At 36.7% G+C, this 19,284-nt stretch overlaps 1 protein-coding gene across 1 annotated transcript; it reads left to right on the plus strand.

Annotated features, from left to right (window-relative positions):
- Positions 1-5,016: 5,016 nt before the first annotated feature.
- LOC112147633 (C-C motif chemokine 2) lies at positions 5,017-7,823 on the plus strand. The gene is made up of 4 exons (XM_024274157.2): positions 5,017-6,447; positions 6,528-6,642; positions 7,344-7,421; positions 7,509-7,823. The coding sequence occupies exons 1-4, from the start codon at positions 6,369-6,371 to the stop codon at positions 7,642-7,644; spliced, it is 408 nt and encodes a 135-aa protein (XP_024129925.1). The 5' UTR covers positions 5,017-6,368; the 3' UTR covers positions 7,645-7,823.
- Positions 7,824-19,284: the final 11,461 nt, after the last annotated feature.

Genomic DNA, 19,284 nt, shown 5'->3' on the forward strand with positions numbered 1-19,284 from the left:
TCTGTGCATGTGTGGTAAGAGTGTAAAGAGAAAAGCCCGAGGGACGGTAGGTGTGTAGGCGGCCGAGAGTGATGAACAAAAGAAGCAGGGAAGAGAGACGAGGAGCCGCACGTTGCCAGTGAGGATCTGATTGGGTAGGTGGGTGTTTGGGGTGGGGTTCTGAAAGAAAAGGATCTTCCATCAAAGACTGTCTTGGATATTCTTGGAGCGAACAAGGGTTTTATTTGGTTTGCAGCCCTACAGAGCGCTAATATCACCCAGGGAGTGAAACCCTTTTAATATTCACGCAACTAGACTGGTATTGTCTCGGATAAGTGACAGATAATAGTCAGAGTTTCTAAATCTGCACAGTGTGAGTGCGTGCAGTTGAACTCCTCGGGTCGACAAAGCGTCATTAGCATGTCAGAGGCGTTTCGCTTCTTCCACAGCAGCTGCTTGTCTGCTGATTACTCAGTGCATGTGTGAAGGCAGGAGGATGTGCAGGCCTGTTTATGTACATCTCAACAAATGAAAGGAAGAAGAAGAAGGTAGCCTCAAAAACATCAAACCATTAGTGCGTCATTGTTTGTACTTTGACAACGGAGTGAGTCTCCATTACCGCCCTGGTTTGGAGCCTAAACACGTGTGTGTGTGTGTGTGTGTGCTCGCAGAGTGTGGAGTGTTTGCATGCGGTTGCATAAACATGGTGTCAGAGTGATGAGATGTTCTCTGCATCCATCTGTTCGGTTGGCATTTACATCTTAGAAGTATTACAATGAAGAAGAGATAAAATAGCGCAGATTCTGCCGCGATATTGTCACCAGAGGAGACACCCGGAGCTCGAAAACTCCACTCTGATGTGATCTTTCCACACAGACGAGGGGTTTAGAGTGTTTGCGAGACGATAACGTGAGCTGCAGTATGTCTTCCTGTGGATGTGGTTTTGTTTCCGAGTGTGCATCTGTGCCTTTGTGGACCTAAGAGTGCATGTTCGGGAGGGTACTCATTGTTCTATTCCTCCTTATCTCTTGTCTCTGAGGAGAGCTCGGTGCTGTTCCCCCCTTGGCGGTGTGGCCCGGCTGGTATCGTCTCCGCCGATAACAGACCACCCTAAAAATACTCCTCTTTCTCCCACTCTATCGCTGTCTTCCACCTCTGTACTCCTCACCTCTTCTGTATCCTCCCGAGTCCCCTCGGCCACGAGTTAGCTCTGCCTGACTAAGACACCTCTAGGCTCTTCGGCAGGATTCTTCTGAACTCTTCGTCTTCTCATCGTCTGCAGGCCGTGGATGTTGGGCAACAAAAGTAGCTCAAACTGTTACATCACCACTTATTTACCACAATAATTCTTCTCCCGCCCCACGGACGCACCAGTCACCCACAGTCTGGACACACGGGGCAGATGGCATGTAGGAGGAAAAAGTAATCTACTGGCTCACATATTAGTATGTCAAAGAGTCTACATGTACCACTTTTGAGTCTCCATTTAAAAGCATTACAATTCTAATCATGATAAATGAGACATTTTTTTGTCTTCTTTTGCTCTGGCACGCTTTAAAGGACATTTACATTTCTGTAAGTTTCAGCCTCATTAAGAAAGGCTTTTATTCCACTCTGTTTGGCTGCATTTAAGATTCAGGGTTAAAAAGATGCGCACCCGTTTGAGTGGATGCATTTGCATCCTTTCTTTCAGCCCACGCCCACGCAGGTAAGCGGAGGGGGGGGGGGGTGGCGGCTTCGTGTGGGTGGACAACTCAATGGTGACCCCCTCTCTGTGTGTTTGTACCCTTACCCCTCCTCCGACCCTCCATCCCCAAATCTTTTCTTTTGGTCCCAACCCCCCCAAAACAAACAGCTTTTAAATAAAAAACAGAAGGATATAAGAAATTAGATTCCTTCCGCAGACAAGAATAGTCATAAAAAAGTTGCACTAATCAGCTTTTTCTTTAGCTGCATAAAAGGCATGAAATGATGTGTAATGAAAAGTGTTACTCATGGAGTTGAACCCTCAAAGAACGGAGCGATTCCCCGCAGTTCTGCCAAGCTTTTGTTTTTTTTGGCTTCGCAGTGGTTTTTCCGCCTTTAGCGCTTCTATTTTGGGTCGGTCTCACAGTTAGTATAGGATAGTAAGCAAACGTGTCATGAGGAAGGTTTTACCTGCAGTATTAGGCAGTGTTGGTCCTTCTTACAATTGTATTTGATTAAGAATTCACAGGAGAGGATGAAAGGAGCCAAACACCCCCATTGTCCTCGGGCTCTTTCTCCATAGGGGGTCTTGGGGGGACTCTGGCTAGCTGAGCAGCTTCCACGCTCCAGGAAACACACACTAACCTGAACACACCTGGCTGCACAGATGTTTGCATGCATGGTGTCTATGCTGCGGATCTATGTGCATCTATGTGCGTGGGCGTTGGGACGTATGTACAGTTGTATGTGTGGATCCACAAAGCTATATGTGTGCATGCTTTGTGCTGGTTTGTGGTTGTGTGTTGCTATGCACAAAAATCCAGCACCTGTATGAACATTTGTTCCTCAAACTGACATGAAAGACCCACTCAGAGGAAAATCAGATTTCTGTATTTTTAACACTGGAGCTTCAATGTTTATGTTCTTTGATTAACAGTAATTTTTCAACATTGACACAATCAACGTAATTCCAGTAGATTCTGAAGAAGAAAAGTGTTGTGATAACGCTTGAAATTTTTTTCTCATGATGGAGGACATATACAAAGAAAATAAATATAGCAATTGTATAACTGAGTTGTTTTTTTTTTATTTCAATTGTTGTGAATCAGGAGCAGACAAAAAATGCTGTTACAGAAAGCTTGTAGTTGTGATGTTGAAGCTACAATCTGCTAACCATGGCTCCCCGCTCTGCTTCATTCCGATGCATAAACTGTCGGTGACTAGATCCATGTACGTCTTAGCTTTGCTGCCACCTGGCAGATGTAGATGGATGATGGTAAGTGAGGCGGGCTTACTCTGTGCATCCACAATTTAGAGGTGAGTTTCAGTTGAACTGCTGCTGATTTGCAGAAACTGTCCAGATTTTTGCCTAAAAAAGACATAATCATAATTAAACGACGACTGGGAACGCTTTTAGAATAAATCAAAAGGTGATTGGAGTGGGTCTTTAAGTCTTTAGAAACTGTCTCGTCTATTTTGATGTTTTATCTTTTCTCTATCTCTAATTTTTCCCCCACCTTTCTACACTTTTTTCCTCCTACATATTTTCTTAGATCTCACTCTAAATATTTTTTCCATTTTCTTTCCAGAATTTAAAATTATTTATCAAAATCAAGTTTATAAATGGAGATCAGGTTTGATCAAATAATGTAAAGTATAATCCCAAATATAACTATAAAATCTGTTCAGCATAATGAAGAAATGCTACAAATCATTTTTCTACCCCCGCTCAAAGAACATAAGGGGGCACAAACTGATAGAAACTATAGTAGATCACTCCCACATATTAAAAAAACATAGATAAAGTCCTGAAAACAAAACTCCCACACACCTTTGAAAGAGAAAGATGAAGACAGTTCCTCTAAAAAGAGTTGATGACTGTAAATCTTGAGAATTGTAAAAAGATGAGTACCAGAAGATGATTAGTTAGTGTCTGAAGTGGAAGGATGGGGTTTAGATGATGTTAGATATCTAAAGTGGGGCAAAAAAGTTATTAATTAACCACCAATTGTGCAAGTTCTCCCACTTAAAAAGATAGAGAGGTCTGTTATTTCATCACAGGTGTACCTTAACTATGAGAGACAAAATGTGTCAAAAAAAATCTACAAAATCATGCTTATTTGTAGATGACCTAACACTTATTTTCCACCACAGTTAACAAATACATTATTTAAAAAACTAGACAATGTGATTCTCTGGATTTTTTTTTCTAATTTTGTCTCTCATAGTTCAGGCCTCTCACAATTATTGGCTATATAAATACTTTTTTGCCCCATGACTGTATAATATGAAGAAACTGACATCTTCACTATCAGTGTTTCTATAGTGTAGTGGTTATAACGTTCGCCTTACACGCGAAAGGTCCCCAGCTCGAAACTGGGCAGAAACATTTCTCTGGGGCTGCACGGTGGCGCAGTGGTTAGCGCTCTCGCCTCACAGCGAGAAGGCCCCGGTTCAAATCCCGGCTGGGACCTTTCTGTGTGGAGTTTGCATGTTCTCCCTGTGCATGCGTGGGTTTTCACCGGGGACTCCGGCTTCCTCCCACCGTCCAAAAACATGCTTCATAGGTTAATTGGTGACTCTGAATTGTCCCTAGGTGTGAATGTGAGAGTGAATGGGTGTGTGATTGTGGCCCTGAGACAGACTGGCGACCTGTCCAGGGTGTACCCCGCCTTCGCCCTTCAGTAGCCGGGTTAGGCTCCGGCACCCCCGCGACCCCGAAAGGGAAGAAGCGGTCAAGAAAATGGATGGATGGATGGACATCTTCACTTAGAAAAATCCAATTTCATTAGGAAAAAGAGGCTGAAATACATTATCAAGATCTGACTTTGTGTAGATGCTAGCATGTTTGTAGTGTGAAAATATTGTATAAATATATAATAGATTCCATTAAAGATCTGCTCCTATTATCATGATAAATAACAACAAACACTCACACAATGCTACATTTTTTATAGTTATTCTGCATTATTTCTTTTACTAATTGTGTGTACATGTAGATTTTACATCCACATCAATCATACTTACAAGGGTCTTCTTATTTTTTTTATTCCATTTGTGAGTAACTATCTTTGAAAATACAATACAGGACTCTAAAGTTTTTTACAATCCCAATAAAAAAAATAACTAAAAATCTGTTCAGCATAAGTGGCATTCAGCTTCTATTTGCTGCTGGATAAAATAAAAAAAATGTTAAAAATAATCAACTTTTGTATCTTTTATATTAAAATATGTTTTCCTAATCATTATTTTTGTTTCTAAATTAAAAAAAGTATTTGTTTTTAACTGATACAGTAAAATAAAAGGTGTTTTAAAGGGGAAAAGTTTGATGTAAACAAAGTAACTAATTAAAAATGTGTTTAATTATTTTAATGGTAATGAACTTAGAAGTGACATTTAAAAACTGCGTGAATGTCTTTCACAGTGAAAGGCAGGATGTTAAGAAGCTGTGTTTTATGGAGGATTAACAAGGATTAGGCTGTCAAACAAGACAAGCATCAGCTTTATCTCATTAGCTCCCCCCTTATCGGTAACAACTGCAAAATCCTGCTCACGGGGAGAGGAGGACATACAATATTAATTAAAACCCATACCTGCTCTTGTCTTTAGGAAACTCCCTCATCGCTCTTAGACAAACATCATGGATTTGTTCTGTAAAGACGCTTGAAATCCCCCCCCTGTCCCCCGTGGGTTATGTAATGTGTGCTAACTATAGGGGGGGTCAAAGAAAAAAAATGGAAAAGAAACTGCAGCCATTTAAATGTGACGCATGTTTGGATGATGCATTAACCTGAGAAACGTGGGCCTGACGTGGGAGGGCAGAGGAGCTTTCTGGGGGGAGCGTCTCATTTCAGATCCTGGTCATTCTAAAGAAAAAAGCTCCTTTGAAGGATTGTTCATCTGGAAGTTCATTTTAACTTCATAAGACCCCCCAACCTTCCTTATCGCTCCCTTACCTTTTATCATGGGGCTCCACGAGTCACAGCACAGGTAAATGTGGAGACATGAGTGAACCCAGTGGAAGATTTAGTCACTTCTTAAGGTTTCATTGCTGCAAGCAGCACTGGAATATGTTTGCACTTGATAAGTGCAGGAAATACATTTACAACTTATAGATGTTATCTGTTCGATGCAATCTAGGTCATCTGAGCGAGATGCGGCGCTGTCACCTTTCAAAATAGGTCAGTCTAGTGAGAAGGGGATTTTCAAAAACATGTTACAGTCCATTGCGTTTCACCGCGAAGTGATATCAAGATTCTGATCAAGGTTTTGAATTGACTATCATCTTTTTTAGGTTTAAAGTTCATTTCAATTAATTTATGTCGTCACAGGACAAGAGTCAGAGTGTTTTCTGGTCTGGAAGCTGCGGATTCAACTATAAAGTGATATAATGAAGCAATAGGAGTTAAGTGAAAAGAGTATAAGTCTAAACAGAGAAACTTGTAAATGCCAAAAAAGGCAAATGTGGAGAAAAGCTGAAGAGAGTGGGCAGATTTTGGGGTACTCTCTGACTCTCTGATTAGCCCACGTCAATGAATCATGTAAAGACGTCTCCAAAAAAGAAAAAAAAATCAGCATCTTTTGCTTTCGTATAGCTTTAGGTTTCCTGTTCTCAATACTGGAGCCGCAGGGAAAAAAAAACTAAGGTGGCAAAAGGTATATAAACGTGTCTTACTGTACTCATCTGACTCAACAACTTCAACATGACTCTCAGAGGTGTCACTGCTGCATCCCTCCTCCTCTGCTTCCTACTGGGCATGCTCAGTCCAGCTCCAGCTGACAGTAAGTCCTTCTAATTGTCTAAAACGAAATAATCCTGATTCATTCATTAATTCGTTCATTTGTTTTTGGTTCTTTTTTAGGTGCCCGTTCGAACTTAGCCTGCTGTACTTCATACAATAAGATGCAGCTGCCCTTCCAGCGCATTCGAGGCTACAGAGAACAAAATTCAAACTACTGTCGCATTGAGGCCATCATGTAAGAGCTCCACATCATCTGCAAGGATTTAATTCAAAACTTTTTTTTAAAGAAAAGATTTCATTTGGTGACGCACTAAATGATTCTGTACTTCCAAAAAGGCATTTTTTTAGCATCTTAAAAAATGTATTAACTTCATAAATAATTTTGATTTCAGTCTGTTAAAAATGACAAAACTCAATCCCACTTTATAGACAGTTGGGCTTAAAACTGAAGAGGTTTTAGAATATTAATTAAGTTTGCTGAAAGCAACATAAATCTGTGATGAGTTCTTAAAGCTAAAAATATGTTTTTTTTTGTATTTATATAAACATTTTTTTAACAGAATACAATTATTAAATATAAATATTATTATTAAAAATAATATATTTCATTTAAAAAAAAATTTTCCTTTTTATTTTTTCACTGTAAGGCCATCATTTTGCCATCAATTAAATCAAGACACACTTAAAAGGTTTAAAGGGGACAAACTTTTTATGAGTCATTTTAACTCAGGAAAAAATAACAAACTTAAATAGAATAACATAAAATTGGGTTAAAATTAAACCACTATAACCTCAAAAATGAGTAAATTAACCTGAAAATGTATCACAACTTAAATAGAAGTGAAAACACAACACAAGTATTTTAAGAGTGCAAAGTGTGTCATTGCACTGATTTTGTCTTCAACCTAATCTGTTTCATTTGTTTCACTCTGACAGTTTCTACACCATCTACAACAGGCAGGTCTGTGGAAATCCAAAGGAGAAGTGGGTGAAACATTATCTGGATTTGCTGAGGTATGACATGCAACACAATTATGAGAATGTTTTTATATTTTTTTCAGGAATCTTTAATAAAAATTAGTTTTCTTTTTTTCTTCTCAGCATAAAACTGAAAAACATGTCCAAAGTCAACTCTGGACCAGAAAAGGCCGCGATGGAGAGCCCCAAAAACCTGCAGGTGTCCAAAACTGTGGAAACCGTAACGAAGACTTTCCACAACTCGACTGAAATTGTGTGAAAGAAAAAGATGGTTTTGCAGCAACAATTCAAGGAAAGATGATTTGTTGTTACAGAAACAATCGAGTGGACATTTCAATCTTCTAAATATTTTATTATCGTTTTTTTACTTTAATTTTTTACTTTACTAAGTTTTTTTAATCAACAAGTTAGAGATAAAAGCTTTTTTTAAAAAAATAATCTGCTTTAAAATGTTCATTTTTTGTCTTTCTGTTCATTTATTGTTTAATCAAGTGTATTTTTTAAAATGTGATGATAAATAAATACATCTTAAGCAAACTTAAGTCTGTGTTTCATAATATAAATGAACATTCTTGTAAAAATTTTACTTTTTTCAGGACATTAACACCTACTCAAATATAAAAAGAAAACACACCAACCTATTAATCATTAAACCTAAATTTACAATCAATAGATGATAGATGACCTTCACCTTAAGTCTAATGGGTAAACTGCAGCACCAGATGGCGTATATTTTAAAGGCATCATTAGAAAGATCTGATAAAGGTGTCTGCATTTCATTAAATCGCTCTGGCCTCTGAGAGGAGTGCGCCGTGTTTGACATGGATGTTATTTATTATTTTTTTAATTTAGATGAAGAACCGATGCAGACTGGAAGCTTCAGTCACACGAGCTGCTATTGAAACCCTCACTAAGAGATAATGAACTTTCTTATCAGGGGTGTAACGATTTATTTAATTGATTAATCTATTTATATTCTTACGATCCAACCAGATCGATCTGTCAGAAGCAAGTTGATTATTGAATAAAACATTCTAAACTCATTTCCAAATGAAATAAATCGATTATAAGTGATCCTGGAAATGTGATTTGATTTGAGACATGTTAGATTTATTTTACTGTAATATAAAAGCAATTAGGGTAATATTACAGTGGACAACACACAGGTGATGGCAGCAAAAAATGATCAATCCATCATTACAGTCCAATGTGTGGAAACTGAATTTTACAAAGACGTGACCATATAGAGGGAATGTTCCAATAATGTTCCCTTTGTACTATTTTGATGTGGAAAAACAACAGTGGGCACATATTTATTTAATGTACACTTGGTTATCTTGCAAGAAATACAAGGAGTCTGGAAAACTTCACCCACACTGCTCTGTACCAGATATTTACCTGAGTCACACTGGTTGAATTTTGGGAGAGTTAATTAGATTGAATCAGATCGTTCAATGTGAGCAAATATGAACTACAAATCATATTGTTAACCACAAATTAGGATTTGAATCAAATTCTTGTTAAAATGCACCTTTACATTCCTATCTCTTAAATTGTTTTGCTGTGGTGCGGGATCATCTAAACTTTTACTAAAGCTTATGATGCAAATGAGTCAAAATTTACATTTAATATCAGACTGAAATTATTACTGCATGCTGTTGAATAATAATTCAATGACTTTTATTCTAAGACAAATAGATTGATTTCTAATACAGAAGAAAAACAAAAAGATTTATAATAAGATGAATTTGCATCACAAATTAAAGGATTGTCCAGTTAATTCATGTTCTTACGTTTTTTGAAGGCCTCTCACAAAAACTTTAGTTGCATTGACACTGCCCTCTGCAGGACGAAAGACGCAATTGCATCTGTCTGAAACAGCCGCTCCGCTCTCCTCCCTCCATCATCCATTAACTGTCTGAGCCCGCGTGGCCTTGTCTGTAAAAATCTAGCTCCAAAGGTGAAACTGAGCGCTTTCCTTTAATGATGTAGACATTCTTTGCAAAGGCCAACAGGATGACTGAGGCAGAAAAGTCAGGATGTCTGACCTCCAGCTGCAGCTGAGTGTGGTGATGTGGAACAGTAATTACTCTGAACACGGCGGTAAATGCTCCCAAAATACTCAAGGAAAAATCCGCTTTTTTAGCAGTTTAAGACCCCAAATGAAATGCTGAATGGCAGCAAAATAATAAACAGTTCAACAAACTTTGCAGCTTTTTTAAATTATCAAATTTATTTATTAATGAATTTGTATGACAACAAAATCAAATAAAGAAAAGTCCAGTGAAAGTGTTAACATCCTGTCACATGACTTTCAAAATAAATGACAACATAGAAACTGAACTATTTTTTTTAAATTAAAAAAAAAAATAAATACCACTTGAAATAAATATTAAATATTAATATCAGAGGGTATTTTAAATTAATTTAGGACTTTTGAGGTTTTGCAGGTTGTGTTGGCTTTGGGGTGGAGGATTTTGTCTTGGAGTCGCTCTTCTTTTCTTTTCGGATTTTCCTGTTAAAACAGAAGAAAACTGTTAAAATCTGCTTTTTTTTTTCAAAAAGGAACATCAACCTAAAGATGATGCCAGGAGTATAAAATACAATATTTACTCACTCAAGCTCCATGATCTTTTCAAACACCCAATTCTGCTTCCAGTGGCTGCAGATTTCCCCCTCTGTGGTTTCAAATCTGGGTGAAGAAAGTTATACACATTTTTGTTCCATCCTTCATTCATATTACTTGTTTGTTAGAATCTGTCTTTAATTTTTTTTAAATGTAAGGAGATGTTTCTTACATAACAGCCCGAACACAGGGCAGGTTCTTCCTTTGGATCCTGTAGCCGATGATGGGTTCCGAGATGTTGGCAGTGCTCACCTTAGTGCAGCAGCTTTTGATTTTCATTTCTGTTTTTTAGTGGGAAAAAAAACAAATATGGTTAAAAACAGATGCACTTTCTTCAAAATGTAATTATTTTAATTCAGAAAATTGTTTCTAATCTTCATGGGTGTTCAGATTAAGAAAGATGAGAAAACGTACCCGTGGCAGATGAGAGCATCAGTAAAACCGCGGCAAAGACAGCCAGACAGGCCAGTTTTCTCACACACATCTGCATGTTTCTGATGTCGGAGGATCCAGAAGACTTCTGCAAGTTTCAATGACAGATGGGGACGAATGATCTCCTCAGAACAGACCTCCAGCTTTTATTGCATGAAAAGAGGAAATGGGCTGAATCATCTTTTTTCTGCAGTGAGTGAAGGCCCAGGGATGCAGGACGACGCTGCAGACGCCGTTTCCTTTTTTTTAAGTGATTCTCGGAAGTTTGGAGCAACAGCGACTTACTGGCACAGTGATTCAAGTGGATTTAATGTGAAAGCTGAATGTCATCGCTTTCAGTTTTACGTATCAGGAAATAGATCTTACGTCGGAATGACCTGGCTACCGGGGTGTACCCTCCCTTTGCTCAACAGGGTGGGATAGGCTCCAGCAACCCCATGACCTCAGAATAGATCTTTTCTGGCTGATTTCAAATGAACAGAATTGTTGATAATTTTAATATAAACTGAGAGCCAATATGTTAATGTAGCTTGAGAAAATAAACAAAAACACTAAAATGAAAACGTACCTATAAATAGTTAAAATAATAATAATAAAAAAATCTTGGTAATGGAATTTAACTCAGTTTCTTACTTCACTAGAGGTTCTGTCAAAGTACGTCAGAATAAAGTCAGACGTTGTCTAAGGCCAAAACAAACATTTCTTTCTTCTCTATGGTCTCAAGACTGCAAAGCAAATACAAATTATTACCCCACCACCACCATGCATGATAGTTGGTTTACATTTAACCCTCGTGCTCTCTTATTGGGTCCAGATGACCCTAACCTAACAATAAGGTGGTATCCCTTCCATGTCAAAGGTGGACATGGTGGACAAGACTTCATGTCTGTCATTGGAAAAGTTTCTAAGGACATTCTTCCAGAAGTCTTCAGTTTAGCTGCTGTAATTAAGGTTTTACCTCTGAGAAAGAAAAACCTTTCAATAGAATAAATCAATGTTTTGGGCATAGTTAAATTTACTGGCATGAAAACATAACTTAGTTCTTGGGTTTGAGTCATCTCATTTGATTTCCATGAGGAAATTCTCTCTGAAAGTAACTTCAGGAAAACCTTCTTGACTTTGTTTTATTACACACTTGGATGCATTAAAAACTTAAACTGGCATATATGCAGTGAGGTAAACAAGTATTTGAGCATCCTGTGATTTTGGAGGTTCTCCCACTAAGAAATCAAGGAGGGATCTGACATTTTCATGTTTGGTGGATCTCCACTGAAAGAGATGTAATAATAAAAAAAAAACCTGGAAATTGTACAATTTTTAAAATAATTTATTTGCAACAAATGCTTTTTGTATTTGTATGCTACTGCTGCAGATAAGTTAGTTAAAGAATCATGCAATGTGATTTCCAGATTTGTTTTTAGATTATTTAAGACCCCTCCATGATTTCTAAGTGAAGTCCCACTCATTTGCCTCACTGTAGACGTGGTTCAGATCATCAATTACTTTGACTCAAAGACTTCCAACTGATACAGGAAGGGCCTATTACTTTCTTTTTTTGTAAAGCTGCTGTTGCATTAATTGACTTCCCCTTTTAACAATTTTTACAAAAAACATTTTATTTTATTTTGGTCTTTGGATCATTTTTTTGCTATATTGTAAGCATTTTAGGGATAAGATCAAACTTTACAACAAACATGATTTCTTTGTAATTGAAGGAGATAAGAAGTTCTATTTAATTTAATAATTTTTATAAAATGTTATTTTTTACATTTTCTTTTTTAATAAAGCCAGTGTGTGAAATAAAGTAGCGTTCCATCAAATCATACATTTTAAGGCTTTGCTGATTTCAGCAGTTATTTGCAGGAAGTGTCATGTGACGGTCACATTCTAGTGCTGACAATCAAGAGGATAAAAGGGGAAGGAAGGGGATTACTGAGCTTCCCACCGCAAACCGCAAGTTTGAAGCATTATCTGGCCATATTTGGTCGTTCCTGCCAGGCTTTGTAAGCCCCCCCTCACTTTTTCCAGAAGGCCTGTAGGAAGCAGACAAGTAAAAAATCTCACACAAGTTTTAAAAAACGTTTATAACTGTTATTCAGACTAATTTGAATCAATAAATAAGATTGCTTTTGTGATTTAATCTCACAAAAAAATGAATTAATTAAAAACAGATATCTGAAGGACTCAGAAAAAAGTAAAAGATTAGCACAAATTGAGGAAATTCAATGCAGAAGATAAAGAATCCACTACATATACACCAACAAAATAAATCATTTTACAATTGGGATTAACTCAAAAATACTGGTTTCAATCATATTTTTGTGTTTTATCGTTTGAACATTTTCATAAACTCTATGAATTGAAATTCTAGATATCATTTAATAAAGAAGCATTCCAAATTGGCTCCATGAGAGAGTTTATTACTGAAATTTTTTAAAGCTGAGTTAAATTTTGCTTTGCAAACACAAATATGATTTCTTCCAGTTCCAAGACAATTTAAAATAGGAGTTTTTGAAAGTGTGAAGTACATTAAAATAATCAAAAAAGCAGCCAATCCAGATGGAATATGAGAAATATTAAAAGTTTACAGTGCTGTGGAGGTAGTGTAATGGTCTGGGGTTGAAAGGCCCATGAATTTTGCACCATTTTAAAGATCTTTTATCATGACCTTTAATGGGTCAATCGTACAGAAAACTCTCTTATAAAAATGTAACTCCATAAACTCCCTCTCTAGTTCCACTTTAGATTCATTTATCACAAAAGTTTGCTTGCAGTCGCTGTCGCCAGAGGTGACACAATCTGTAAATAGGTGTTAAAATAATGGTTTTTATTAACATATTTGTTTTATGTAAGAAAAATGATCAAAGACTGCATTTTGCACTTGTGAAAATGTTTTGGTTTGTTAAAATGTCTAATCATCTGAATCATTTTAGTCAGACTTATCCACCTAAGATTTTATATAAAAATAGCTGTTTGAGAAATAAAATCTGTTTTTTAATATATAAATACCCCCAAAAATAATCACAATTCAAAAATGATAAAGTATTGGCTTAATGTTACATAAAACCCAAAAATATGAAGAGATGTAAAACAAAAATTGAAAGTGATCTTTGGAAAAGTGAAGTGATTCTACATCAGTTAACAATCTGAGTGGACAGGATTTAGGGGTTTTGAGTAAAAAATAAACGGGTATAAAAAGCAGAACTGATTCCTGATGAGGAAGGAAGCTGGAAAAGTGCAGTCAGTTTCTGAAAACTGTTAGCCCAACTGGACCGCCAGCTCTGTTTTATGAATGGAAAATCCTGTTTCCTTCCAGCGTCGCATCTGATTTACACCACACTTAAATTGAGTTTTTTTTAGTGGTGAAAAAATAATTTCAGTCCAAAATTTTGACTAATTTCCTTATTTGGGTTACAATTGTAAATGATTTAAAAACACTGATATTATATCGTATAAAACACTTAAAAGAGGCTTTAGAAAATTTTAGAGACCAAAAGAGATGCCATTTAGAACTAATGCAAGGTCTAAGGAAAAATCTAAAAGTATTTAACAGAAAATGAAACATATAAAGTAAAAAAGAAAAAAAACAATCAAAATAAATTATTCTAAAGTACAGATGTAATGATTCTATCATGCCACAATTCGATTCACAGTTTTAAAGTCACAACTTCTAATTTTTTTCCCCGATTTTTTTTTTCAACACAATGAATTAAAGATATTTTAAGGCCAAGTATGGTTTTTATTTGCACCTTACATCAAACTGTCTGTTTTCCTACAAAGAATTCAGTACAAATAAACAATTATACATAATATTGAAATGATCACAAATCCTTTCATACTCGGGTCATGTTGTGCTCCACGTGTGATGGACCGCTCAGCGCAACTCCACCTTAGCCGGACTTGCACTCAGCGCAAATGACCTTAAAAAAAAAACAGAGGGCTAAAGAGATTTAATTAAAAAAAGAGCACGGCTCCCTGGAAAAAGTAAGAAGGGAAACATGCGGGAAGCTGCGTCATCACCCATGACTGCTGGACTGTTGTTGCGGTAGATTGGACAAAGTTTCGCTGAAAATGTAAAGTTGCAAGGTGAGGAACAAATCTCAGCATTGCTTGAATTTGCACTAATGGTTGCAATCGCAACACCGCATAATCCTGGAGGGACCGACTTGTGAGAAACTTTTAAATCTAAAGGAGCTGCGAGAAATTCCCACGAGGAAAGCGCAGATGAAAAACATGCAATCAGTTCACGACGCACACAGCCAGCCTGCATGGAAAAATGTCATCAGCTCTGCATTTTTCCAAATTTAGCCACAGGCCGAGACAAACCGATCTTTTACATTTTCAGCACCGATGAATATGATGACGAGTTTGAATCTTTTTTTTCTAGTGATTCACAAAGAATCGTTAAATCCTTTTTAGAAAGTCCTTTTAGTTTTCAAGCATTATTTTTTTTAATGAATCCAAGTTGCTTGTAGAATTATGTACCTTAATATACAATCAAGTTAAATCTGATTATCTAAGTAACTGCAAATTCATCTGTTTAGCTTAGTACAGCAATTGTTTATATTTTATGACTGAATTTCTGCTATTCTACAATTTGCGGCATGAAGCCCAATGAAATTCTTCTTGGATACAGAGGGTAACTCAGATAAAATTTAAGAGGAAGAAAAGTTTAAGGATAAGGAAGAAGAGGAGGTGCAATGTGATATTAGGCAATAAAAATAAAATCGAATAGAACTGAATAGAATTTAATTGAACATTAGAATACAGTTCTTTATGGAGAATCTTGATGTCCACTAACAGAAAAAACAGTCACCAGTGAAGAAAAAAACGTACTAAAAGCTACCAAAGGATAATCTATGAAAGCCAAAGGATAATCTATCAGCCCATCATTATATTATAGACGAGCTGCTAGGTTCTAAACAAGCTCCAGTCTGATAAATGTTAGGAGTTTATCTCACAGTGAACAGGTTCTGAACAGAATTAAACAAGAAAACCTCAAAACACAACAACACTTCTTATTCAAGGTAATCCAACAGAAATTGTACATTGCAAAAAATAATAATAATAATAGTAAAAATATGTAAAAGATATGTTATGTTATAAAATGAGCATGGGTTATTGCTAATATGAATAAACATTATTCTAACCATGCTTAAATTGAAATTATATCAAAATTTGTTTGATGTTTCTGACATCTGACAGAACAGTAAAACCCTCGTCCCCTAGGGGGAAATCATGGACTTAATTAGGGGGCTTTATTCAACGAGAGCTATTGGTGTGGTTGTGTGGCGTGAGAACACACTGCATTTGAAAAAAATGCAGCCGTCTGCAGGAGCGCAGCACTTTTACAGAAAGAGGTGGGGGACGCCGGTGGTTCTGATGACAGTTTCAACACCCCCCTCTGTAACTGACTATCTTTATGGATTTGATCCTCGTAGAGAAACTTTTGACAGATTCTAAAGTAAAAGGGGAAGCAGGGTCCGTCAAAACACTCCAAGGTTCATAAGTAAACCCAAAGTCACACTCACTCGTGGAAAGACAGAATCCAGGTCCAGAAGATTCTACAGCATGGATGACAAACCTGAGGTGAATTTGTAGCGTTTATTCATTGCACTGGGCTCAAACTCTGGGATCACTGGTTCTTCTTTAACTCATTTGAAGCCACTGTGTCAGATCACTGCTCATTTTCACCCTTTGATGTCCCTTTGCTTCCTGAAAATAAAGCAAATTTCTGATATACTGTAAAAAATATCTGAGAAGTGGTGGGAAAGAAAAAAAAAGATCAAGATCCTGTCGTGACTTTCTCTGACCTGGTTGCTCAATTGCAGGCGTCAGGTTTTCCTTTTTGAGGGGATGTCTCATAAGATGTTGCACACGCTGGAAACGTTCCAGTTTTCTTTTCTTGTCATATAATCTAAAAACTCTATTTTTGATTATTTTTTAGTGCTTGATTTCCTTATTTTTTCATGTGGAGTTTTGTACTGGGCATTTCTCCTTAAGGGTCTGTTTTTACCCACAGGCCCTGTTTAACATTCAGTATTTTTCAAGATGTGTGTTGTCAGCTGTGATGGCACTTGGTTAGTTCATGTCATAGTGAAATAAACCTACCATGCCCCAAATGCTGGTTCACAATATCAATAATAATAGATTTGTATTCATTTTGAAATTACTTCATTATGATAAAGATTATCAAATTACCTCAGACTGACCAATCTGGTTGATAAAAATTGATTCATCAATTAATCATTGCACCCCTAAATAGGCTAATGCTGTCACAGAGAAAAGTGTGCATGCATGAAAAGTGTGCATGCAACACATGTTACGCATCTCCACAGAGCTGATATGAAAAAAACATATTTCAATGTGAGAATCAACAGTCGAAGAGTTATGATAGTTCAAAGAGCGTGTTATGTAGGTGTGGACTGCAACATCTCGGGGGTAAAGATTCACATCAATGAAAGTTGTTTGTGGTGTTTTTAACAGGTTCTTGTAGCCTTTTTCTGATGATGACTGACATGTATTAAAAAAAAGTTTAAGCTAAAAAATACATTTCTGAGTATTTTTTAAATTTAAATCTTGGTGAAGCAGAGGCAGATGAAAAAATGCAGTTGGAACAAGCTTGTAGGTGTGACATAGAACCTATAACGGTGGGCCACAAGCTCCGTGCTCTTCTCTATTCCGACTGGATCCATGTATCTCTTTCTTTTCCTCGTTCGAGCTGCCACCTGCCTCAAAACGGCTGGATGGCTCCAATATTGGTCACCTAGTCCATGACTTAGAGGTGAATTTCTGATTAGCTACTGCAAAAACTATGTACTAGAAAATGAAAGAAGTTTTTAGATTTTGGTTAAAATCACAATAGAACCTTTTTCCTGTGATGTCACACAACGGTTATATACCGTGCAAAGCGGAGAACTGAACTCTGTTTATCACAATTTTACCTGATACCTTACTGATGACTGTATCTGATCTGTGGGAAAATAAAAGTAAAAAAGGATCAAATTAATTGGAAATTGTTGCCAAAAATATGAAAGTGACCATTCGCATGTAATTTTTTTTTAAATACTCATTCCTGCACTTTTTTCTTGGACACTTTTCTTTTGAAAGCTGAACATATGTGGTTTAATAACTGAAAGTAAATATTTGCGGTGTCCGACCATTCCTGTTTTTACAATAAACCCCGAAAAACAACCACAAAATTTAGCCTAAAATGCGTGTGGACTTGTAGCAATGCGCATCTTTGCCACACGTGTTATATGTGGCTAATATGAATTTCTATCGGCTTTTGTATACGAACACACTAAAATATGTGCAAATAACATCAGACAAAATATAAACCGCTAGAATTATATCTGGTCAAATCAAATTAAAGGTTGATAGACCCTCCAATATTAGAGTATATCATTCATTAGTATTTTTGATTTGTGAACAATCTAAGACAGTAAAATGAACCCAGTTAGGGAAGACATTTATAAAATAAATATTATAAGCATTTTCCATTTCAATTTTTGTGATTATCTTTTATTGTTTAGGTAAAATTAGTTCAATTGTCAGCTTTGCCTGTCTAGACCCGTTAACCAGAAGTCATTTTACTCCCTGATAGCGCTACAGCTATTTTGTGTGACGTCACCGGGAAAAGGGTCTGTTAAGAGATCACGGGAGCACTTCTACAGAGGACCAAAAGATGATTGGAGTGGGACTTTAAAAATGTTAAAATAACAATCATTCTAGTAAACATGTACATTTTCATTGAAAGTAAGAAAAATACTAAACAAAAATGAAACCATTTCTTTTGGACTGGTCTGGTCATACATTTTTGCTGGAAGAACAACTCACAACCGTTGATGTGTCTCTTTTTTCATTGTAGCTTGATGTTAGAGGCTCCTCCAATAACATCAGAGTCAGGGGATGAGGCCAGAATGACACTGGCCTCAGGGTGTCACAATGCATGAATAACTGTCAAACAAGGAAGTCAAAATACCTAGTAACAAATCCACAAGATACAGAGCAGTAACATTTAACAAAAGCTGTTTTAAAACCTTATTCTGTTATTTTTGGTAAGTTTGCTAAATGTATTTTGCTAGTTTTGTACTCACTTAAACTTGAGGATGACTGTTTAACATATTTGTACATAAAAAGTAATCGGGGGTCTCTCATGTTCTTTAGTGAACCCACCTGAGAAAGCCCCTCTATACCTCAAGCATGCAAAAGCATGAAAGCATGTTTGTTTCCACAATCTAAACTTGTATGTTTATGCAAGTGTTTAGTTCTTCAGAAGTTCTGTGGTAGCAGAAACGAGTACAGAAGCATCAGACGCACAGAAAAACTCTCACCTCAAAAACCTAACCGGAAGCTTCCGTGTTAGAAAGTGAAAAACTCAGCAGAACAGCTGTATACTGACAGCATTTATGACATGCTTTTCTACTTTTACTTTTTTGGTTTAGTGTTTTTCAAGCAACAACTTGTTTTTCTTCACATCCTAAACTAACAATAAGTGTAAAGCAGCATTAAAACTTTATCAAAGCTTTAGTCTTAAGGGGTGAACAGTGACCCTCTTTGCTGCTTCCTCATATGACTAAGAAGAAGCAACACAAAGATATTAAACTTTTATGTTCCGCTTAAACCACGTGAAAATCCTATTAATAGCATTTTTTAACCTCATCAGAACTCAAATCCAGGTCAAAAATCCTGTCCCACCTGTGGAAAACTTAGTGACACGTCCAGACCACAAGAAAAGACAAAGGAGGACAAAGAGTCAACTTGCAAGCTGATGTGGGAGGAAGTTCCACATTCTTCTCTTTCAGTTGTGAGTCTGTTTAGTGGGTGCTGCAACAAAAA

The sequence above is a fragment of the Oryzias melastigma genome, linkage group LG17 (genome assembly GCF_002922805.2).
Source record: "Oryzias melastigma strain HK-1 linkage group LG17, ASM292280v2, whole genome shotgun sequence".
Classification (NCBI taxonomy): Eukaryota; Metazoa; Chordata; class Actinopteri; order Beloniformes; family Adrianichthyidae; genus Oryzias; species Oryzias melastigma.

Coding starts and splice junctions, on each gene's coding strand:
- LOC112147633 (XM_024274157.2), top strand. CDS start 6,369: ATGACTCTCAGAGGTGTCACTGCTGCATCCCTCCTCCTCTGCTTCCTA. Junction 6,448..6,527: donor CAGTCCAGCTCCAGCTGACA/GTAAGTCCTTCT, acceptor GTTCTTTTTTAG/GTGCCCGTTCGAACTTAGCC. Junction 6,643..7,343: donor TGTCGCATTGAGGCCATCAT/GTAAGAGCTCCA, acceptor TCACTCTGACAG/TTTCTACACCATCTACAACA.